At 30.2% G+C, this 26563-nt stretch overlaps 1 protein-coding gene across 1 annotated transcript in view; it reads left to right on the top strand.

Annotated features, from left to right (window-relative positions):
* The window catches only part of LOC107442358 (opsin-2-like), an 89840-nt gene extending 64498 nt beyond the window's left edge, over positions 1-25342 (top strand). The window contains exons 2-3 of the mRNA XM_071183711.1: positions 17411-17541; positions 22978-25342. Coding sequence (XP_071039812.1) covers positions 17411-17541; positions 22978-24035 — 1189 coding nt within the window. The 3' untranslated portion in view covers positions 24036-25342. The remainder of the gene's footprint in view (positions 1-17410; positions 17542-22977) is intronic.
* Positions 25343-26563: the final 1221 nt, after the last annotated feature.

The following is a 26563-nucleotide window of genomic DNA, read 5'->3' as shown; positions in this document are numbered from 1 at the left end:
TAACTTCGCATTCTTTTACAAGTAAATATTTTATCTTGTTCATCTTTTGTTTAAAACATTTCTTTCCTATCGTACATGCGATTTTCTATCCAAATTTAAAAAGCTTTGAGCATTCGGTGGTCTCGTTTTATTTTTTCAGATATCTTTTTAAAATATGACATGTTTTTGATATAGGATTTCGATATTTTAAAGATCGTCAAAATTGTGAACATTGACTTAGACCACCTTTTTTGTAATCTAAGTGCTAATATCTTTTTATAAATTTTTAATATGTTGTTCTTTAATCTTTTTGTGATTGATGGACATATTTATTTTAAAAATATGTATATTCTGTGATTTTCTAAAGTTGTATCACTTTCCAAATTTATCAGCGCTTCATGCCATAACAAAATTTAAAACAAAAGTTATGAAGAAAAGTACAGTTAAATTAGCTCATTCAATTTCACAACACGCTTATCCAAATGATTTATTTATTAATATATTAAAGCTTTAGAAAAAATTATATGATAATTTCAAATAAATGTTGCTCTCGGGGGAGCCTGTAACCCCTAGAGAGCGCGTCCCCAGGTGGCGGATAGGGGAATGCCTCCACTTGTTCTCCAGTGGGTGGTAGAAGGGAAATAAAGTACCTTCCGCTGACCAACATGTAGAAGTCCAAACTTTCGAGGCTCTGGCAACCATCCTTTTCCATGGACAGTGCAATTTTGATCTCTAGTCATCAAGCTACCGCGTCCGGGGCAGCCGACGTGATGCAACCTGCAAAATAATCAACACAGAATCAAAACTTATAGTCAAAAAAGTATTCAAGAACGATCAAATGGTAGAATTGAAATTTCATAACGATTCTCAAAAATAGAGTGTTATTAAGACACTTAAAGACATGGGCTTGCCATACAAGGAGAAGAAAAGGAAATTGAAAGCGCCCACAAACTACACTGTCGATGAAGTGCTTGACACTATTAAACAAAATGGAGCATTCAACGAGTGGAACAACAACAACAAAACTATTCCACATAAGAAAGACTCGAGTAAACATGATATTATTATTAGAGTTTCATATCGTCTATCTATAAAACTGCAAAAACTAAAATACTGTTTCGTAGACCTGAACAAATGCATAATAAAAAAAGGATCATATTGCTCAGATGCAGAAACTGTCAACTTACAGGCCATCACCAGAACCGATGCACAACTAAATTCAGCATATGCGAAAGATGCGGTCATATTGGCCATACCGTAGAACATTACAACTCAGAATTCGAACATCGTATAAACTGCTCAGACTCAAACAAATTTAATTGAGCAAACTATGACTGTAATCATAGTTCCTCTCACTTGTCCATATTATCACCACAAACTAAAGGAATTGAGAACAAATTATCAGGACACTTACATTACTCATTAGGTGACTTGCTTTTTTTAATATTTTTTCTTCCATTCTTATTGCTTCTATTGCTTTTTATCTTTCTTTTTTTTATTCTTTTGTATATCTGTTTAAATTTTTAACTTTCCTACAAACTCAATGTTTTCCTATTTTTTTAACCTATTGCTTATTCTAGGAACTCTCACTCTCTTACTCAGTCTTAATTATTCAATACTTTAGCTATCGTTCTCTATTGTTCACCTCATCAATAACGTTAACTTAATTATCCGTTCTCATCCTAAACGCAACTCAAGTAATTTTCTTCGGTGCTCAAAAGGCTTGCATTTCTATATTATCGCTTTATTCATTTATTTCATAAATAATGTTTAATAACGAATTAAAAAATTTCACTGTTTCAACTCATCTCGACAATTTTAAAATCCTTCAAATCAACTTACAGAGAAGTAAATCTGCAACATTTTACGCTCCAGAAAACTGTTCTTGAGAGGAAAATTGATGTTGTTTGTTTTCAAGAGCCTTACTGCCCAAATAATACAATAGTTGGCTTCCCCCACTCATGGAAAATCTTCCATTCAAAAGACAACAAATGCGGCATCTTTGTCACAAACATAACCATCTTACCCTTACATCTAATCTCTCTGAATAATTCAGTAGCAATCTCAATTAATTCCCATAATAATTCTATTCCCTTAGTTCTCATTTCATTCTATAATTCTCTTGCTGATAACGAAACTTAGCTTACAAAGGATCTCGTTCACCATTGTAACAATTTTTTACAAATACCGACCTACTTATCTGCGACAACATTAACGCCTATCATGATTATCGTGATTATCCGAATTCCGATGCAAGGGGCGAGGCCCTTTTAGATTTTTTAATATCCAATAATCATAAAATACTCAACATACCAAATGCACCGCTGACATTTGTAACATCGCAGTCACATACATACCCAGACTTAACACTAACAAATAACCAGGATTTACTAAATATTTCAAAATGGGAAGTCTTGGATAATGAATCAAACTCTGAGCATAAATACATATTAATACAAATCAATAATACATTTTCGTTTTCTTCATTTACTCGATTCAAAACAAAATTCAGTAATCATAGAAATTTCTCACATATTCGCAACGTTATCATTCAATTAAACAATTAAAATTCATCAACGTTCATAAATTAAAATTCATCAACAAAGCTTAATTTTTTCACAGAAAACCTGATAGACAAAATTTATATTTTAAACAAACAATCATACAGAACAAAAGCCTTCAAGAAAATAATTAACCCCACTTGGTACCACGAAATTAACCACCCTTCAAAACGAACTTAACGCTCTTCGAAAAAGATACCAACGTGCAGATGATCAAAATGACATCAATAAATTCAAAATCCTTTATAAACTTAAAAAAGCTGTATGCAAAAAGCAAATTATAAAAGCTAAATATAACAGCTGGCGATCCCTCTTCGAAAATTCAAAAAATACTTATTTAATGCAATATAAGACATCTTTTGAAACAAATACCCATCCATCGGTTCTCGTAGATAATATCTACGATACAAACTCAACCCAAAATAAGGCTACACACATCTTAAATGACTTGTTCCCAGACACATCCATAACCCCATACTCACCCTTTAGTTATTTGAATACAGATTCAGATCAACTTTCACCCACACCGAATTTGAACAGCAGATAAAATCTCTAAATAACAAAAAGGCTCCCGAAATTGACGGAATAGATTACATCATAATTAGAAAAAAAACACTTTTTTATTTTTTAGTGACTTTATGATAAAATTCTTCAATAAATGCCTATCACTTAAAATATTCCTTGTTCATTCTAAAAAGGGTCAAATTCGGTTTTTTCTCAAAACGGGGAAAAATCCAAAACAACTATCTTCCTACAGACCCATTATACTCTTGCCATGCTTGGTAAATCTTTTAGAATAGCTCCTTACAAAAATAATCAACTATCACATTGAAAAATTAAACATTCTCTCTAACCTACAATTCGGATTTAGATTTGGCAAGTCCATAAATAACGCTTTACATACATTTTTAGACTATCTTAAAACACTTATAAACATGTTGCAGCAATATCTTTAGATATAAAGGGAGCCTTTGACAATATCCTTTAATTTATAAAGAAATTTCTAATTCTCAAATTCCAATAAATCTCTGCAAAATTATAGAAAGTTTTAATTATAATCGTACTGTAATCCTTTCAACTAATCAAAATTAGGTAACAAAAAATATTCTGAAAGGATGCCCGCAAGGTTCTTGTCTTAGCCCAACGGCATGGAACCTTGTTATTAATATCTTACTTCGACTCCCTAACAAAGATTATCTTATACAAGCATTTTCAGACGATATCATTATTCTAACTTATGCAAATTCCTGAAAAGTCGTAGAACTCAAAACGAATACAACACTCAAGACCATTTATGACTGACTTAGAAATAATTATCTGACACTGTCAATAGAAAAATCGGTATTCATAAATTTTTATAATTCCAATATAGGTCCAATCTTCAAAATCAATAATTAAAAAATTTCTCAAAAAAACCACTTCCGTTATCTTGGCATCATAACTGACAAAGGCCTCTCCTGGGGCCCACACACTAAGATCCTCGAAGACAAATCCAACAATTTAATTTCCTCCTTCTAGAAAATCAACAATAAATCGTGGGGGGTAAATCAGCGTGATCGAATATTGCTTTATCGAACTGTTATTGTACCATCATTATCTTACGGTGCTAGTGTTTGGGGATATAACATATCCCCTAGAATTTCCAGAACTCTAGATTCTATTCAAGGAAAATTCTTACTGAACATAACACGATCCTACCACTCGACACCAACATCTGCCGTCCAAACATTAACAGGCATTCCTCCTCTCTCGGAACAAATAACATTGATTTCACGCTTAAGCACATTAACACAGCTTAATAATGATATAGAATACAATTCTCAAATTTACCACGTTAATGACTATAAATCAAAACAAGGTATCCCGATATTCCACCTATCAGCTAGTACATTAATCAATTTAAATGAAAATAAAAATCATGATCATTCGAACGTTAATAAATATTTTACAGATGGTTCTAAAACTGACACGGGTACGAGTTTCGCGATTTACAACTTAAATTATTCAAGCATTTTCACACTTAACAAAAATCATCCATCTTTCTACCAGAGCAATTGGCCTTTCTTAAATGCATCATTCACGTAAAATCTCTGATTTCTTTCAATAAAAATAAACGCTATATCATTTGGTCAGATTTCAAATCCGCACTACAATCTCTCCTAAATCCCGGCACAAAAAACAAATTATTATTAAAAATACAGAATCACTTATTTGACACAAACATTAATATCTCTTGGATCAGAGCGCATAAAGGCACAGTACGAAGTGAAGAAGCAGATTCCTTGGCAAAACATTCAACTACACTGCAACAAAACTATTTCTATTCATTACCTCTTTCATTCTTAAAGAGGCAGTTATGTGTTTCCGTATCAAAGTTATATGTTTCCTTTGTCAAAATCAATGGGACGAGGCAACAACTGGCCGTCGTTTATACAACATCATTAATAAAATAGATTACTTTAAATTAATTCCCTCAAAACAAGAGATATTGTTTCTCACCGGGCAGGGTTCCTTTCCCTCATACCTCAAATATCTTAATCTTTCTGATACAGACTACTGTACCTGCTGCCAATTGGACATACCGGAGCATTATTTAACAGAGTGCATATACTCGATTTCTTGGCACTCACGTTTTTCACACTCGTACAATTTGTCAAAATGGCAAAAAGCTTTTTTAACTGACAAAACTTTAAATTCAAAACTTTTGAAAGTTATGAACTTCTTAACAGAACATGATCATATGCTAAAATTTAAAAAAAAAATTAAATAAATAAAAGGTAAAAAGGGGGAAAATATTATTAAAAATCCTCACTTTCAAAATTTTTCTTTGCAATTTAATTTTTTTTCTTCCATTTTATTTTTATGTTTTAAATCCGTTTTTGTCTCACTCCAATTATGTGCATTCGTTCGTATCATCAACCTTTATTGTACATTCAACACTCATGTCTATATCACATGCGAAATAACTGATGTTTTGTTACTACCTGTATTTTGTATAATACATTATATCACCTGTAAGCAACTCTGCAAATTCAAAATTTTTAAATAAATACCTGCTGACCAGATCCGTTCTCGGGCTACTAGCCAGGCGTGGACTATACGGTTATGGGTTAACAAGCCTAGGTGCGTGTCCACGTTTGGAGGCTGCCCCTTCCCCTGCTTTAGACGTAGACTATACGGGTAAGTGTTTAATAGACCTAGGTGCGTGTCCACGTATGGAGGCTGTCCCTTCCCTTTGACACGATAAAAATTGGATTGGTTGATCTGGAGCGAGCAAAGTTTAATTTTATGGAATTTTGCATGATATGAAGGGACTACTTTTTGAGCCATCAAGACGACCTAAACACTGAAAAGTAAAGAAAATGAAAATTGGGAGCGTTGGTTAAGAGCGAGTGCTAAGTGTTGGCTTCTCGTTAAATATCGAGCTTTAATGGCATAGTTTGGAGTGAATCTTCTAAAGATACTTGTTAATCCAAGAAATCGTCTAACATCGTGTACATTTTTAGGTTGGGAAAACTTAGATATAGCTTCTATTTCTCTTGATCCAGGCTTAATTCCGTTTTTATCTGTAATAAATCCTAGATACTCCACTTTTTTCTTTCCAAACTCACATTTGGGTAATTTCAGGGTTAAATTTGCTGAGAATAATGCTTTAAATAATTCAATTAATTTCCGTAACAATTTTGTACAACGGACTTACTGCATGGTACATTAATCGTTGAAAATCTGATAGGGCCTTAGTTAAGCCTAAAATCATCCTCTGGAACTGCCTAGTTTCATTTGGAGTTATAAAGGCTGCTTTTAGTTTTGCTTTTTCGGTTAGGGATATTTGTAGATAACCATGTATCAAGTCTAGGGTTGTAAAATAACTGCAGTCATATAATTGCTCCAATAAATCATCAATTTTAGGCAATGGGAACCTATCTTTTATAGTTTGACTGCTAAGACGTCTGTAGTCGGTTCTCACTAGTCTTCTTCTTTACTAGTATGACAGGACTTGCATAGGGTGATCTTGTTTCTGACAATATTCCACTTTCTTTCCATTCACCCACGATATCTTTAATAGCTGTTCTTTCAGGAGCATTCGTTTTATATGGTTTCGTACAAATGGGCTTTCACCCTTCAACTTCTCTAATATCCATGTATGCTAAGTTAGTGCATCCTAGCTCTGAAATGTCCATAGCTAAATCTCTAAATTCATTCAATAGTTGGAGCAATTGTTGTTTCTGTTCATTATCAATATTAGAGTCAATTTTCATTTCGCTCAATTTAATGGGAGCTTTTTTCTTTCAAATTATTACAGCTAGATGAACTTAAGATGCTTTATTTAACTTCAACAACTGAGCGCAATTAAACAACTTCTGTCCTTCCAACACATTGACCTTCTGAAAGCCAGACATTTTTGTGTCCAATATATGCCAAAGGAATGCACATTTTACCATTTTTAACCTCCAGTAAACAACCAATGTCTTCGGAAGGATTCTCCATCATAATTAGCCCATTTTCGATGTCCCATCTATTTTTTAATGCACTTTAAAAGATCTCGAGATATGGTGAAATACGCGAGAAGTAAAGTTAACATTAAGGGGTTCGAACTTTGAACAGCTCTCCTGACCAAACTATTGGAACCATAATTCCCAGATTGTGGCTTCTCCCTATATTTTAGAGATCATAAATCTGAATCCGTCCAAAAATAATGTGTCTTTATTCAGAGAAGGTTCGCTTTTGCGTATGATTTCTTATCTTAAAACACCGTCTGCACTAATTAATCATCATATTTAAGGTCACCTTCTCGAACCATTGAGATTAAGTCCTAAAACGCGAGGATCCGATCATTGGATCAATAGTTATTCGTAGAGGTCCGTTTTTTATTTTTCGCACTGCAGATACGAATAACTTTTAAAAATTTTTTAAAAATATTTTCGTAACTAAGTTGTCAGATTACATTGGTTCTCCCCTTCTCGCTTTATATGTTCTTATTTGTGCTTCATATTGTATTTTTCTAGAATTTGTGTGATTTTTTTCAAGATAAAATTTTGTTTACAATCAGTCTTATTTTTTCCCCTTTTTTTCTGACAAATTAAACGCGCTATAGTAAGAAGATGTCATAAAAGATCTCTCTATTTACGCTTCGAACCTCTATTTGCGCCTCTGTTTTCATATTTTGTAATCTGGCAATTTTATTACGATTTTATTATTATTATTTAAAATCATTCTTGAAAGATTCCGGAACATGTAAGTTCATTTGAATTCGCTACTTGCTTTATAGGTTATGTTTTCTTTGGTTCTGCATTTTTCTTGCATTTTATTTTTTGTTTTTTGCTTGATATGTTTTATTTAGTATATTGTTTTATTTTCGCTTCAATTTTTTTGGTTACTCCTCACACTATTGTATTGATATATTTTGCTTGGGCTATATTAATGCAATATTAATAAGCACTCCTTTTGGCGGATATAATCGTGTGAGCTGATGCCGAGTTTATGTCTTTTTATTACTTTGTTTTCTGGATCTTTAATATTTTTTCAATAAATTTTTTTTTAAATATTTCTAAAAATATTTCAAGTATTTATTTACTTATTTCTTTTACATTTATTTCTGAATAAAGGCTGTAAAATTATTAAAATCTTATAACGAATAAATGCAAAAACAATATTTATTCGTTACTCAAAGAAAGGTTGTTATTTTTTTGTATCATAAATTCAATTTATTCTTATAATTCTTTTAAAATACTTTATAATTTTCCCCTTTTTATTTGATTATTTACAAATCAATATTCATAAAAATATATTTTTACCTTAACTAATAATCTTGGTCTCTTAAGAATAATTAATCTACATCTTTAAGCTCCAGTTTACTATCTTGTTAAGAAAATTTAAATAAATCAAAAGAGATTTTTTTAAGAGTTGCAAAGACTAGTAGTCTTGTAAAATAATTAGTTTTAAGTGCTGCATTTTTTTACAAACTAAGGATACTATTCTTTCTAAGTACTTAGGCTCTAAAAGAAGTTAAACTATTTTAAACAATAATTTGAATTTCATAATTTGTGTTAAAACATGGCTTAGAAAAATTCCGAATTAAGTAGCATACACTTTTTAAATTTAAATTTGGAAAAAAAAGAACTTCTTCAATTTTAGTTAAAGAATATTGCTTTATCTAAGGAGCGGTATATTGAAAAAATTGAAAGATAATCCCACTTTGTAACTTTATGCAAACTGATAAAAAAAGAGAATTTCCTTTTGCTCAAACTACTTTGTCAGTTCTAAGAATAAAGAGAAGTGTATTGCATATAGAAAAAAATTTGCAAACCCATGACGAAACTTATTTTTATTTCATGTTTTATTTTAACTTCTTACACCGGTATTCATCACGCTGATTTAAATCTTCTTTAAGGTTAAATCGAGCGTGATTTAATCAGGGGATCAGAATATCAACGCGTAAAAGTAACTCGTGGGTTAACTCTCAGTCTTTATTCACCAGTCGTCTTCAACGAAGGGTTTCTTAGCTCAAAGCCTACTCTAGCAAGAAGTGTAACAAATTCTCTGATTGTATATAAAATAAACCTCTCGTAAGAAAATTCATTCAATGCTGAATTTATACGCTTCACATAGAAAAGGGGCAATGGAATGAATACAAAATCGTAATTTTATTTCACTTAAAAAAAACTTGAGTTTTCAAAATTATTTCACTTCATTTTTAAAATTTAACTTCCATGCAATGTACTTGCTGTTTTCTCTTTTAAACATTTTTGATTTTTGAAGAAAATAGTAAATTTTATAGGTTATATTGGATTGTAATAATTAATTTTAAAGCTAATACATTCATTTACTAATATAGATGATTTATAATAAAGAAATACAAATTTATTTAAATTATTAGAAACTTAAAAATTGAAATTTCCAATTTTTTTAATAAAGAATAATGACAATAAAATCGTCATATATTGTCCTCGTGTTTATGTATGGTACGATTTCATATAAGTTTGTTGCAATGAGGTTTAATTTGTCCTTTTATTGGATATATTCACCGAAAATGGCCGCAGAACTACAACTTCAGTTGTAAACAAATTTTTCCAGTTGAAAATCAATTGTAACTTAAGATATATGCTTGTATTAAGGGCATTTTTGTCGCATCTAAAGCAATCAGCTCTTAAATTCGACATTCAAAGTACCTAAATTTCAACGATACATTTAGACAATGTTTTCATTCACTTTTGCCTTTCTTGTAATTTAATCTTGTTATCAAAATTTTAAAACCTCTCCAATTAGCTAGAATGCTCCATACTCGATCACAATACAAGTTTGAAATGTTTACTACCGTTTGTCGTTAAATCAAGTTTAACGTCAATCAAAATTTCTACCATTTTAAGATAAGTTAGAGAACTTAAAATGCAACTAGAGCTCTGCACTGGATGATTATACAACTTCTCATTGCTTTTTGATTACTATACTCGCTTTTTGATTACTATACTCAGAATATATTGCTATATTATCGTCTATAGGAATTAATTGTCAATCAAAATTATGATCACTTCCAAATTAAGGGAAACTCTAAAATCGTTTTAGTTGCAATTCTTTGTTTGATGACATCAAAAATTTCAATCGTTTTTTAATCGCTAAAAACAGAATTTATCGTCAATTTATTGCAAAATGGAGTAAATCGACAATTAAAATTTTGACCATTTTAAGAATAGCTAGAGAACTTAAAATGTAATTTGATCTCTGCTCTGGTTGAAAATACAATTGCCCATTGTTTTATGATTGCTACACGCAGAATTCATCGTGATATTATTGTCTGAAAAGAATTTTTCGCCAATAAAATTTATGACCACTTTAAAATTATCTGGAAGTCAAGAATTTTAACTGAAATTCTGTGTTGGAGAACATCACAAGTTTCAATCCGTAAATTGCTGAAAACAAAGTTTTATAATTATATTATTGCAAATTAAAATTTATCATTAATCAAAATTCAGATCAATATTTTTGACTAGCTAAGGGATTAAAATTGTAGCTGCACCTGACACAAATCTTAGTTTCAACTATCGCTTAATAGTATCAACCAGAACTTTATCATCATATTATCTCCAAATTAAAATTATCATCCAGCGAAATTTTCACTTGTGTTTTTCGACTTAACTTTTAAAATTTGCACTGGAGTTCTAAGCTTGTTGAAAAAAGTTTCGATGGTTTCTTTACTACTGTAAAAGAATTCAGTATCGATCTCAATCTCAACAGTTTTGTGATTTTTGTTTAATTTTCACTTGGAACTCTGTGACGGGGACAATAGCAGTTACTATTGTGTCGAAACGAAATTTTGACGAAACGAAATTTTTGTGTCGAAACGAAATTTTCTCAATCAAAATTTTTACTTCTTTCCTACTAGCTAATTTGCTTAAAGCTGTATTAGATCTTTGTATCTGTTGTCAATACAAATATAGGGGACAGAGGACTACTGTGGACATGGGGTTAGAGTAGATATCTTAATTTTTTTTTCTTATTTATTTTTTCTTATTTATTGTTCAAACTTCTTCGGGGAGCTATCGTAGATTGGCAACAATGATCAATGTGCTAAAAAGATGGACTAACCTGAATAACTTTTGACCTAATGATTTGATCTTCACGTTCTAGGACTCAATCTTAATTGTTCGAGGGCGTGACTTCAAATACACTAATTAGTTAGTGCAAACGATGTTTTAAATTACGAAATTAGACCAAAAAATTTACTTTTTCTGAATAAACATAAATTTTTTTTGACGGATAAGGATTTCTGAGTCACAAAGCATAGGGAAAAAGAAACATACTCACAAAACATATCTATATCTCTATAATTTATAACTATATAACTAAATCTCTATAATTTATAACTGTATAACTAAATCTCTTATTATATCTCTATAAATAAACACAGAAAATCTTCATATGAAGAATTTTATTAATATAAGAAGTGCTTATAAATTAGAAAGAAACAACAAATATTTCGAAACTATTAATTTTTTATATTCATTACATTTCTTTAAAACTGAAGATAATTTAACCATTTCACGATACAAAAAGAGTTTAAATTTTTGACACTCCGAAAAGTTTAAAATATTTAAGCTGACGTGAAGTTCCAAGAATAAAATGATGGCGAAAATTAGCTGAGTCATGCACAAAACGAAAGCAAAAAATAAAGCCCAAAAGAAACTTTAGCGATGGTATTTTTAAATTAAATAAAAGTTCCATAAAATATTGAAGTGTTCACCAGTGCACGTAGAAAAGGATAATTTTTAAGAAAATGTTTTTTCCATATAACTTCGCTTAAAAACTAATTTTGAAAAAATTTTTGTAATTTTTTATTGGTTTACAGCTTTTTTTCTAGCTCAAAACTTTTTTGACAAGTGAGCAAATTCACAAGAATTATTGCTGGTAGCATTACTTAAATGACATTAAGGAATAAAGTCGAAATTTTGTTTTATAAAATTAGCTTTTGATTTACCATTTAAATGTTTGAGACTTTAACTAATTCTTTTATATTGAATTACTATGGAATGCAAGTAAAAACAATTTTATCTGGAATAAAAATTCACATTTTTTCTAGTTTTATAATTAAAATAATGAATAAAGTTAGTCTTTATTCTGATAAGCCTAAAAAATTTTTAAATAAATAAATATACTGTAATAAATTCAATATCATTTCATTTATTTAAAGTGAAGTAATTATTGTAACAAAATATTTTAGTAATATCAAAAATAAATTAAGTTACATTGTTCTCTTAAAATGTGTTTGAAAAATTCTGTGTCGCGTAGAGCTATTTTGTGATTAATCATTAAATTTAAGGAAATAACTTGAAAATTATATCAAGTTTTCGGTGTTCAGAAAATAGTTTATGTTTGCAACACTACATTCATCAGAACTATTTGCATTTATAGATAATCTTTTTTTAAAATAATCAGTTGCATGCTTAGATTTTTTACTATAATTATAATTTTTATCTAATATTTACTTCCATTTCTTTCCAGATTTATTTCTGGAATGTTTATATTTATTTTAAATTATATTAAGTATAAACTTCGCCCTTCAATTTACTTTAGGTAGGGTAAACTAACCAGTGAAGGAACACTTGAGCTTCGCTTGCCTTTTAAAAAATCATATTAATTTCAAAATTCGTAATTTCAGTTAAATGACAGTGTCAACATATTTGTTACTAATTGCAAATTATGTAAAAAAATTTTAGAGAACTTACATAATATTGTTTTAAAGTTTTGGAGGTTCAAATAACAAGTAGTAAGAAGACCAAGTGAAGGAACAGCTCTTACCAGTGAATGAACACCCAGTAAAGGAACACTTAATTTTGGTTATTTTTTAATGCTCTTTATGAATTTATAAGCCATACAAATATTTAAAAACAAGCCTATTCTTGAAATTATAACATATAAATACTTGGAAAATGTTAACTTTTTTTTGTAATCATGAATTGAAAATTAAAGTGTCAACATATTAACACATACTGTTCATTCACTGGGAAATCTATGCCCAGTAAAGGAACATGCCTGTTCCCTCACTGGTTAGAAGTTGTTTTTCGTATTTTTAACATACTTTTGATGCGGAACATCACTAAAGGTACAAGAAAATTAAAGTTTATCTTTTATTTTCATTAACTTAGAAAAAAAACCAGTAAAGGAACACTTGTTCCTTCACTGGTTTTTCATCGTTTGGTGATCCAGTGAATAAACACCCCCTTATCTCAGTACTTTATTATGCTATGATGCTTAAAAAAAATAAAACGTAACTTCAATAACTATATTTTGAATTCTCTTTTTCACAGTGAGAAAAATAAAACTATTACATGCAATTAATTCCACTTCAAACATATAAATACAAACACTCACCTTATAATTTTTTCAAAGAAACAAGGTGTTGCAGAGATAATAACAAATTCAAAAATTTTTCCAGAGAAGTCTATTTGACCAGGTATTCCAAAACATTGCTAGATGACTTCCTATTGTTTGGCAGTAAGCTATTGTTACCCATCAATCTAAAGAAAACCTTTCAAATTCTTATTTTTAATGAATATATATAAAATGTTCCTTCACTGGGTAGTGTTCCTTCACTGGTTGGTTTACCCTACACCCTTTTTTTAGCTTTTTTTTACTTTTTTTTCAATTTATTATTTTTTAGAGGATTGATAATAATTTATTTGCTTTCTTTAAAAATAATATCACTTATTTGAACTCGGTGCCATCTATCTCTAATGTAATTTATTTTAAATTTTAATGTTGTATCTAATTGCATCTGACAAGTGCAGTTAATAAATAAAAGTAATAATTTTATTTGAAATGTTTTCATAACAGTTACAGTTTTTTAATGAACTTTTGATTCAGATATTTCTCTTTAAATATAAACCCTAAAGAACAAGAAGCCCAAGTGATTTGTTTTAGAAATAAAGTTCTTAAATTACAATAAAAACAACTTTCTCAATTCTTATAATTCGTTTACTTAATCCTTTAATTTCATGTCATTAATTCTTTAATAGCTTATTGAATATTTATTTATCCAAAAGTTAATATTTTTTCCCTTTTTACTTTTATGATATAATGCGCTATTTAAATATAAATTGCTTAACAAAAAGTAAATAAATTTTAAATATTATCATTTTTGCTCCAATTTACGATTTTAAAAAAGAGAAATCAGACGGTTTTAAAAATAGAAGATTCTTTTAGGAAAAACCTATAATCTTATGAGATTTTTTTTTTCGATGTCTTTTTCAAATTTTATGGAGATTAATCAATAATTCATTACCGTGAATTAGATGAATAAAACAAAAAGAATAATAATTTCTTTTACTAATTTCATAGTCAGTCAAAAGTATTTATTTCATTTTTTAAGATTATCTGTCTTAATAAATAGGTAATTATAACTTAAATGAATAATATTCTGAAAATTACTCTATTTCACGCTTGAATCTAGTTTCTTCGACTTGAACGACATACGGCTACCAGTTAATTAAATTATTTTAATGGGTTCTCTTTTCAAGTTCAAAATAGGTTTTTAAGTAATATGAAATCTGATATGCTTCCCTGATTCCTTTTCTTCTTTTCTTTTAATTTTTTCTTGTACATTTTTTTTCCAGTTACTTACTTAACTTTTTTGTTTCCAGGCAATTTCAGTTTCACTTATCGTTAACTTTTACGACTTTTTTTTTAAATCATTGAATTGTAAATCACTTAATTTCACGCTTGTTCAAAATTTCTGGAGGACTGAATTTGATTTTCTTATGTTTAATTCGAGTTCAAATTAATTTCATATTATTCATTTTTAGTTCATGCACGTTAATATTTAATGAACGATAAGTATGTAATATAATAAATATCATTTTGCTTTTATAATCACAGCTATAATATTAAATTCGTTTAATCTATAAATATTACAGGGAAGAGGTGGCTAGGGAGGATATTTCTTACAAATTAGTCAAAATGTCATTTTTAACATAATTAACGCATGAAGCATGTTTTAACAATAATTTGAACTTTTTCCTGCATTCCTGTTTTTGGAATTACAAAGTTGCTTAGTTTTTCCTTAATAATATTTTTTTAAAAATGCTGTTCACGCCCATACTAGTCCCACAGTACAAGCTATCCGGCTATTGTGACTGAACTTGATAAGAAAATAAAATTGTATCTAAAATTAAAATGCAATTAATTTCAATCTAAGTCTTATAAAAGAATAACTCTTAACCAATTTTAATTAGAGTACTAATTTTTGATGGATCACATCCCTATACTAAGAAAGACAGTTTGAAGTCAACACTTGAAACAAAATTATTCGATTTAATTTATTTGAAAGCACAGAACTGGACGAATAGTTCCCTTGAAATTGAATTTTTAATCAACGACTTTATTTAAAGTTCGATATCTCAGCAACTATTCGATCAATTTCGCTCACATAATGTATTTTGCCATGTAAAATTGCATTCTTTCATAATATGTGAAAACTATATACCTTTCAATTCAAAATATTTTCGACTGTTATTAAATAAAATAACAAAAATAAATAATAAATACTTACAAATGTTTTTTGCGTGGAATCGTCCTTATTTAAACAAATTTAATGATTGTGTATTCTCTTAAAAACCTCTCGGGATATGGCGAAATACATAAAAAGTAAAATTGACATTAAGGGAACCAAACTTCTGACCAAATTATTAGGACCATATTTGGGGGATCAGAAATCAGAATTAGTCGAAAGTATTGGAAGAAATTTGCTTTCGTGGAGAACTTTTTGATGGAATTAACCCACATTTGCGTTACAAGGCGAGGAAAGCTACGAAAGCCTCCCACGGTCAGCCTGATGGCAAGAGGACTCTAACCCATGATCCTCTACCACTGAGGATATTTTACGTCAGCAATATAGTCGGTGCGGGCCAGGAGCGGAGTTCGTATTGACCAGCCATCGCTTAGATTCGAACCCAGTTCACCTCGTTGAGGCTAGAGCTATCCCCAGAAGCACCACGCCCCATTTGAAGTTATTTTAGGAAGTTATCAGAAGATGTTTTTTTTAACCGTCCTTGAACTGCTGGCCCAATTTCAGGCTTACGACAACCCGTCAACTCTGTAGCCTTGTAATTTTTAACCCAATCCAGTAGATGAAGGAACTCCTGGATTAAGGATTATAAGAAATTTGCCTTCGTGGATGATTTTTTAATGGAATTTAACTACCCCGAAATTTAAGTTACATGGAGAGGAAAACCACGAAAATCACCCTTGGTTAGCCTGATAACAAGGGAACTTTAACCCATGATCCGTCAACCACTAAGGATATTTTACGTCAGCACTATGGTCGGTGCAAGCCGGATACAAATTCGTACAGAACGGTCATCGCTGTGATTCGAACTCGGTTCACTTCATTTGAAGCTCTATTCATTGAGCCTTCACGGCTGCATATGAAGTTGTTGTCTCAAACCATTAAAATTAAGTCCCAGTACATGAAAACCGGACCTTCAGATCAAAATCATTTCATGATGTTTTTTTTCGCACTGTACAATTAGACGTAAAACATAAAATATTTTAACTTTCAACTTTAAATTTGTGTAAGATAAGATCTTTTTCTACAAAAAATAATATTGTGATTGAAAGCTCAGTTGGGTATTTCTATGAGATCATACCTGTTCATAATTTTTTTTAAAAAACGTGACTTGCTTGGCCTCTTTAGAATCACACGCTAAAGTTTATCCCCTTTTATTTTTTTTATTTATTTCGAATCCACCCTCCCAAATAAGGGTGAATCTGGCATTCTTTATTCGTTTTCAAATGAACTTTCAAACGATATAATACGAAGTACCTTATGAACAATTCTATATCACGTGTTTAACAATTAGTTTATTTTGTTATCCGTCAAAAATATTTTTAAAACTTAAATAAAAAGAGTTTTCTATGCGTTGACATACAATACACATGGAAAAGAGAGACGTTTACAAAACAATTGTTTATAACTAAAATATTAATTAGAACAATAAAAACGTGTATCTCATGATAGTTAGAATTTCATTTTTTTTCCATTTAGCATTTAAAATTGTCATATTTCTCCGCTAAAGAAAAAGAGGGTTGAAATAATTTTAACATTATTGATTGATTTTTCTAAATTATTTTAGATTTCTGTTAGCCATCTTTCTTCTTTTAAACATATTTCTCATAAAATACGAATTAATTACTTCCCTTTTTTTATATACTCAAACGTTTTCAGATTTTTTTCCGTTTTCCATTCACAGTATTCTTGTTTTGTTTTTAATTAATTTCTCTCACTTAATTTTTTTTTCTTCTTATTTCTGTCAGTAAAATGTACTTTATTGTATTTATTATTAGTTCAATCATATCTCATATATTCTTGTTCATTTTAGAACCAAAAGATTGAGGAAGCCTTCTAACTATCTAATTATAAATTTAGCTGTGAGTGATATTGTAATGATACACAAGATGATAATTTTCATTTATAATAGTTTTAAAGGAGGACCTGCTGCTGGATCAGCATGTAAGTATACTCAATATAAATCATTACATAGCCAAAAATATTTTTCTGTGTCTTGGCTACTTTTATTTTGATAATATTATTCATGATTTTTCTAGCCTTATTCTGAATTTTTATTGTAAAATTATTATTTTATGAACATGCTGCACATTTAGAAGAAGTGCAATTCTTTAAAATTTCAAGCTGTGGAAATCATTCATATGAGTTATTAAAAAATGCTCAATCGATCAATCAATTGCTCGAGATTGCTTTAAACAAGGATGTCCAAGTGATTGCAGTACAGGAGATGAAATAAAAGGAAGCTGAAAGTAATAGGAAGCAAGTACAGCGCTTGATCGTACGTCTAAAAGGCCTGATTTCTTAGGACAGGACGCCGTCAGCTGGAAATCAGCGCTAACCTCTGATTGGTCCATTTGTGAGTTTGATAGTATACGTCATCGAACGCTCATCTTGAACTACAATTGCCATCCAACTCAACTGCAGTTGGATTACAACGTGACGTTAACCACAGAAGCAATGGCGGACAACATCCAACAGCACATTGAAATCAGCCGAGATTTTGATTTTGACATTAAACATAGCTTCTTCATTAAACATACTCTTCATTTAGCTCAGCTATAATGTGTTTTTTCTTGGACAAATTCATTATTTGTTCTCTAAAACACTGGTCGACAATAACAAAATCAATACAAATTCAAAATAAATATTTGTTTACGTTATTAACGCATGCGCAATGAGAGATAATGTCTGCGTTGGACCGACTGCTCACGCTGAGCTAACAAACCAGTATTTTATTGGCGTCAGCGGGACGTCAACGTCCAGATAAGGCACTTGTCCTAAGAAACCAGACCTTAGAGACTTAGCCTTCTTCATCAGGGATGTTAATTAATGTTAAGTATTGTTAAGATTTATAGATGTTAAGTATTGACTTTCCTATTGATCATGCCACCAATGGTTTGCGGGGAAAGAGCCAGTTCATTCGTAACTGTGACAGAGCCTGACGAACGTCATTTTCAAGATTGGCAAATGGACGCACAAAGAGTCTCTCGTTCTTTGGGCAAGAGGATCTTTTCAGTCTGCTCTAAATGTCAAATTCAGCCGGCCTCTGCACAAAACATCTTGGACTGCTTGGGTCTTTCCAGGGAGGACAAAGCTTCTCCCCTTCTGGTTCTCGATATAATTGCAACGGTCTAATGGATCTTGTCTGATTTTGTCAGACAGTTGGAGAATAAGCCACAACAAAAAATGCACAATTAGGAATCCAATTCTTTAAGACTCGTGGAAATCATTCATCAGAAGAAATCATTCATCAGACTGAAAAAAAATTACTATTAATTCAACTCAAAATTGAATCCAATTCTTTAGAATTTCAGATTGTAAAAATCATTCTAATGAGGTTTTGAAGAACTAGGCAATTATTGCTTTTAAAATTGTCAAGTAAGAGCATTGTTTTTAAAATGTCTGCTTAGTATGCTATTAAAAGCAGCGATTATCTAAATCTTACTTGGATACTTATAATAAGAGACTGAAATTCTGTTAATATGCTAACGGTGGGGAAAAAAAATTCGAATTTGAAAGAGAGAAAAGAAAAGCTCAGTTACTACTTTGAAGAAACATGTCATAATGACAAAGATGGCTGAAGAGACTAATTATTACGATTTTTATTTTTTTTTAAGTAAATGAAGTAAAACTTTTTAATTTTTTTTTAATAAACGAAAGAAATTCGCTTGAAATTAAGCTAATATGTAAAATATATAATTATATCTCTGGACTCCAACAATCAATTCCTGTAATTGACTAAAGTATTTTAAATAATGTATTTACAAACTATAAGAAAGAAATTCTTAAAATGTAGCAAATATGTGTCAAAATAGCTCGGAAGCAAATAAAGTCAAATTTGAAAAATCCGTGTACTCATTATTGAGTGGTATCAGTTACTTTGACTGTCTTATGCAATAACTGTGCAAAATTTCCTAAACCTAGTTTAAATATTCATGGAGATACGGACATTTTATTTTTAAAAAAATTGCTTTTCGTTTTGTTTGTTTTTTACTATAATTTCAGAAATATTTAATAAAATTTAGCAAATGTTTTTCGTACTTCTTAATTAGTAATAAAAGTATTATTTTAGAACTTGAAAGCACAAGATATAAGCATTTAAAGTCGTTCTTTCTTACTGCGCAAACGCGGAAAACATTGAAAAAATTCTTCATAATTTTGTTCTTGTACTTTGTATTTGAATGTCTTAAAAATTTAAAAAATTCCTATCAATTTTCTTAGTAGTTTTTGTAAGTTTGGGGGAAGAAAGCTTTTAATGGTAAGGGATTTGGCACAAATTTTGTTTTGTATTCTTAAACAAGATTTATTAAAAATAATATCGGTATTTTATAGGACCACCCTCTATCAGATTTATGTTTTTTTCCACTTATTTAAACGTCACATTTTGTTGTTCGGACCATCATTTCAGGGTTATATGATTTTCTATAAATATAATATCTATACATTATCTATTGACTAGTCTATACTATCTTTAAGTTTTAGCATCATTTCGTCTAATTAGTAGCAGTGCACATCTATTGTCACCGAATAGGCGTGTTTCATTAAATTATAATGAATCACACTTGCGATAGAGCAGGGGTTTCCAACTTACATGAGGTCGGGGGCCACAATTAAAAACACAAATCAAATGGCGGGCCGCAACTTTATCTTAATTTTATGAAGGACTCTTTTATGTTTGAAGGAACATTAAATATTAATGGCAAATTTTTACCAAGTTGTACAAAACAAAAGTATTGAATTGCAAATTAAAATAAGAAGTAGATTTTTAAAAAAATATTTAATTGTTATTAATAATATTTTTAAAAATATTAAATAAATAATTAAATTTCGAGCTATAATAACTGTAATGTGCACCTATGTATTAAGCAATTAATGTGCAACAGATATCTAATTGTTAAGATATAAAACTTTAGAAAGGTTGGTAATAAAATTTACATAGTAGCACACAAAATATTTAATGAGAAAATTGAGGTTTGTCTGTTGCAACTACCAGAGAATAGATATTTACATTTTAAATTGAAAATTTCAAAATGTGTGTGTAAATATTTTCGTCCAAAATGAGTGATTTCAAAAAGTTAAATCGGAAAATTTCTGATACGCACATGCTAAATTATATTCACAGAATACAAAAAAATAAAATAAAAAAGAGCAACATACACGATTATTTTTGTATTTGAATAAATATTTTCTTTGATGCAAAACCTGAGAAAAACATTTTTTTGCACCGTTGGTATGTTAAATTTCACAGAAACGAAGAAATTAGGTTTTTATTAGCGAGAAAAGTGGAGTTTTTACCATATAGATTTACGAAAATTAACCGCCAAAAAATGACAACTAATATAATTTTGTTCGCGGACCACAAAAAAAGGCTTCGCGGACCGGATGCGGCCACCGGGCCTGCCAGTTGGAAACCCCTGCGATAGAGCATACAACTATCATAAATTTTTTGGTGCCTATTACGCTTTGGGTTTGTTTTGGTGATTCATACATGTTCAACCAACACTGAATCCAAACACACCGTTAATCTATCGCATGGTCTTCAATGTTGTAGTTCCCCCTGAGGAGATTTAATTAATTGACTATGTAAACCTTCATCTATCAAAAGGTACCTCATTAATCAAGTTAACAAGTCTTATATACTAGTGAATTACATACTAGTACGCCACATATGTACTAGTACGCTACATATATACTAATACGCCACATTACTCCCCTTCCAGAATTTTATCTTTGATAGAATTCGATGAGCGTATACCATAGTGGATTCATGCTGTTTATTTATTTACATCAATTTTGCTCATTATATTTTTTATTCATAGCATTTCGCTAATTTTTTGTTGCTTCTTATAGCAATTCGCTCATTATTTTTTTTCTTCATTTTTATAGCATTTCGCTCATTACTTTTTTTTCCTCAATATTGTTTATTGACCAGGAGACTTTATTTAATTCCCCGGATATATTTTTTTTCCCTTTGAGCAGTATATTTTATTTTTAAGCAAATCAAATGTTTAATGTGGACCATTCATCGATGTTGACGGAGTTCATATCACTTCCGGAGGTCACCAATGAGGGGATTTAATTAATTGACTATGTCAACCTTCATCTATCAAATGGTACCTCATTGTAGAATCGAGTTAAAATGTCTTATATACTAGTGAATTGGTATTCAATATTTATAGTGGTAGTTACGCCACATTACTCCCCTTCCAGAATTTTATCTGTGATAGAATTCGATGAACGTGTACCCCTAGTGGATTCATGCTGTTTATTTATTTACATCAATTTTGCTCATTATATTTTTTATTCATAGCATTTCGCTAATTTTTTTGTTGCTTCTTATAGGGATTCGCTCATTACTTTTTTTTCTTCAATATTGTTTATTGACCAGGAGACTTTATTTAATTCCCCGGATATATTTTTTTTCCCTTTGAGCAGTATATTTTATTTTTAAGCAAATCAAATGTTTAATGTGGACCATTCATCGATGTTGACGGAGTTCATATCACTTCCGGAGGTCACCAATGAGGGGATTTAATTAATTGACTATGTCAACCTTCATCTATCAAATGGTACCTCATTGTAGAATCGAGTTAAAATGTCTTATATACTAGTGAATTGGTATTCAATATTTATAGTGGTAGTTACGCCACACCCTTAAGAATTCATGTATCAAAGTAGTTGACTTTCGACGGCATCCTTTAAAATAAAATTAATTTTAAAAATATGTTATAATATTTTTAGAGCTCATGATGAAAAAATCGATGATGCAAAGAGAGTCTTTTTAAAGTTTACTGTCACTATGATTTTGTGTAGACTGGAAAAACTAAACTTACCCTTCAAATTTGACTTATGTACATTAAAGTACTCAAAATCTGTATATTTAGCAATTTTCCATCACCGTACTTAGTTAGAACTATATGTTTAGATTTCCTTCCGCTAAAAACATTAAATGCTGCTTCTCTGCCGCTAAACTTGATTTCTGAGAATCCCTTCATATTTTGAAGAAAATTTAATTATTTAATTAAGCACCATTCTAGTATCTCACTTTTTCCTTTTGTCTGAAAAATCTTCCCTTATTTCGTAATTTTACATCTTTCAACCCAGCGCAACTTTTTTGTTATTTTTCTCCGGAATAACCATGTCTCCTTCTCTCATTCTGTGTTTTGACACTGATAAAGGTTTGTACTATTGAACCGAAGCCATAGTATGTTTAATTTTTTACCATTAATTTTTCTTTATTTACGTTTTTCATCGAAGTACGATGTATATTTCGCTATTCTGTTTTGAATAAAAATTTAATTTATAATGAAATCGAGCCCAACAAGTTGGGAACTCTTAAACCAATAAACTTAAATAATAATTTAAACTTTATTTTTACAGGGTGTACATATTATGGATTGATGGGTGGTTTGTCCGGAACATCCTCCATAATGACGATTTCGATGATGTCCGTTGAGCGATACTTATGTGTGTCTCGTCCACTGGATCCTAACTGTAGGATGACAAAAATGAAGGCTCTACTCACTGTAGTATCTATATGGTCTTATGCTGCTTTTTTCAGTTGTATGCCACTCTTCGGTATCAACCGATACGTCCCCGAAGGCTATTTAACCAGCTGCAGTTTCGATTATTTGAGCAAAGACGTGAAAAGTCAAGTTTTTATTTTGTTGTTTTTTGTAGCAGCCTGGTGCACGCCAATCCTTATAATATGCTTCTGCTACGTTGGTATATTAGTGAGTGTTCACCACAGCGAGCGTAGTTTCCGGGACCAAATGTCTAATTTTCAAACACCTGATGTCAACGTCGAAAAACGAAAGAAAACTGAAATTAAGCTTGCCAAACTTTCGTTCCTGTTAATTTCTTTATGGACACTATCTTGGACACCTTATGCAATAGTAGCTTTAGTTGGATTGTTCTCAGATGGTTCTTTAATTACGCCCCTAGCATCGATGATTCCGGCTTTATTCTGCAAGATGGCGTCCACAATTGATCCCTTTGTGTACGGATTCGCAAGTAAGCAATTCAAAGCTGAATTATACAGAAAAATGTTTCATTTATGTAAGTCGAGAGAACCGGGAGTAACGAAAAACATACCATCTTTTATAAAAAGAGTTATTGCTGAAAATATTTCATCTGAGAAGGCAGATGCGTCAGATTTCGAAACTGATCCAATACACGAGACGTGTTTCGTTGGCTTTGATGCACCGGACGTTGTACTGAAGCACGGATGCGATTTGACGAAAAATCATATAGACATTCGCAAAACGCATTCATTATCACTCATAACTGAAAGTCAAAAGAAAGTCAGCGATAAAAACGAAGGAGAAATTAGTGATGACTCCAGTGTCTTAAGAATGCATGTTTTCAAACTTCAACAAGTAGAAAAAATTGAAATTGATAATGATCTTATCAGAATAAAGTCTAGAGGGTCATTCTAAAGTATGATAACATTCCATATTCAACCATTTGGCCATAAAATGAGTCATTAAAAAACCATGCTCGCTAATTGACATTTTTCTGAAAAATGTTTTCATACTTCATTAAGAAAAACATTATAAACCGTGATCGTATGCTGACATTATTCTGAAATGTTATTTCAGATATTATTATTTTTCCATTGAAAAAAATCATTATAAAACGTGATCACATAGTGAAATCATTCTGAAATATGCATTGAGCCAATTATTATAAACCTGACATCATTCTGAAGCTATTATATGTTATCATTTCCTTGCTGCGCTATACATTACAATAGCATTTAGTTTTCATAATGTTTTTCCCTATACAAGCATTGACCTATACAATGTTCGTAATATTTTATTATAATTAGAAAGTATTCAGTTTTTGCGATTTCTCAATGACATTAAAGAGAAAATATATTTAAAAAACTTTGTAATGAACTCTTAGGATGACTATATCCAAATTTTTAAACTGACAAAACATAAGCTGTATCTTCCTGCAATGTTTCGAAAAATATTGGAGATTGTTGGATGCCACAGACTGATATTTTGCCAACATTACTTTTATCAAATTTAATAGGCAACTGTAACGTTTTTTAAACAGATATTAATAACTTCATCCAAACAAAGTGAATTTATGAAGCAAAGCTTTGTAAACACTTTTTTTTTGTCTCGTATAAACTTATTCACTTGGATTAAATCTAAACAAAAATGTTTGAAAAACATTTTTACAATAATTAAAGAAATTAATAATGCTAACTAAATTAACCACGCAATAGTTTTATTACTACTCTTTTTCTTGAATTTCCTGTGTTTTTCTATCTAATTGTTCATTGAGTAACCTATTGTCGATCATTAAATATTTTCTCAGGAAAATGAAAGTAAGCACGTAAAATAGTTTGTGTGAGAGTATCTGTGTATTATATGCAAAAGACTGCTATGTTTCTCATAAAAGTTGTTGTAAATATTTAAATTTAACTCATTCCGTATCAATTTTGTGCAAAAAAAAAGTTTGAGAAAAAGGTGTAACAATCACAATCTCTGACAGCTGTTGCTGTTACAAACTGGTTAATATTTGTATTGTGTAGTATTTCGTGTAAATATCATACTAGTCAAAAGTGTTTTAAATGCATTAACTCTTGTATATTTATCGTTGAAATATTTGTGATATGAATTGTGAGATGTGTATATGAGCTTTTATAACTTATATTATGTACTTGTACATAACTAATTTCAAATTATTTCTTTTTATTTGTGCATTTTTATAATTAGAATTTTAAATATTTTATCAGAGTTGATTTCTTGAAAAAATATACGCACATTAGTCTAGTCATTCTGCATTATTAAAATGATAGTGTGCTGTAATCGCTTTGAATATAAAGTAGTGATTGAAGAAGTGATTATATTAATGAGCTTTACCATTTTTACAGTTTAGTTTAGAAGTGTATATGAAAGTGATTTATCAAAACATATGTTTATTTTTTATGAAAGAAATATTTACCCAAATGAAACAGTTATTCTTTTAATTTGATTCTATTTACAATCGTGAAAGAGCTATGATAAAATACGTGAATAGGTAAAGTTTACTAGGAAAAAACCTATTAAACAATTGTTTTGACAATTTTGCATTGAAATAGCAATCGTTATTTTTAAGAGTATAGTAATGAAGCTACTTTCTCATACCGGGGTCCAATGATTTGGAAAATACGCACTGTTCGCTGCGCTCTGTTTAAAAACAGGTGTTTTCTTTCTCCCAAAATTTCAAAATCCGTTACAAGTTCGCAGCTGGCTGAAAAGAGTCATGCGACGCCATTCCAACTAAATTTGCAGGAGTCTAATATTTTTGTACTGAGACTGCACCATGTTGCGGCGGCAAGTAGTTGTTATTTTAAAAGCACTGCTTAATACTTTTTACACAGTTAACAGAGACATCTGTTGACAAATTTCCTTACTAATTTTTAATCTTATTGAGAATAAATTCAGCTAACCAAAAAGTAACGCAACAAAACATGCATTTCTCCTCCTCCCCTTTCTTTAAAAAAAAAAAAAGATTTTTCAAATCTTCGATCATTACTGGGGATTGGAACCGGGCATGTCGCAACGCTATAGTGTATAGTTAGGATGACTTAAATTTTCTTACTCAAAATCTTTTTTCTTCAAATATATATATATATATACATAGTAAATGAACTATTACCAATAAAATTGTACTTGAGCTTCCACTTTAAGGAGAAACCCTGCAAAATATCTATTTCTGAATCAAACTGACACTGTGCCAAACTTAATTAATTAAAACACAAATAATTAGTTTAATTTTTAAATACTTATGCATTTTATTTTTATTTCGTATTTTTTGGAGAAAAAAAATTTTATTCCATGAAGTCATGATCAAACAGAGTTAAATTGAACAAGTTGTAATTTAGGTAATACTTAGCTTTGCACGTTGTAATTTTTAGTACAGATAAATATAGCAACCAGACTATAAATTCATAAAAAGAAATTATTAA

The sequence above is a fragment of the Parasteatoda tepidariorum genome, chromosome 7 (genome assembly GCF_043381705.1).
Source record: "Parasteatoda tepidariorum isolate YZ-2023 chromosome 7, CAS_Ptep_4.0, whole genome shotgun sequence".
In the NCBI taxonomy this organism is placed as follows: domain Eukaryota; kingdom Metazoa; phylum Arthropoda; class Arachnida; order Araneae; family Theridiidae; genus Parasteatoda; species Parasteatoda tepidariorum.
This window is presented reverse-complemented; position numbering and strand designations above follow the sequence as displayed.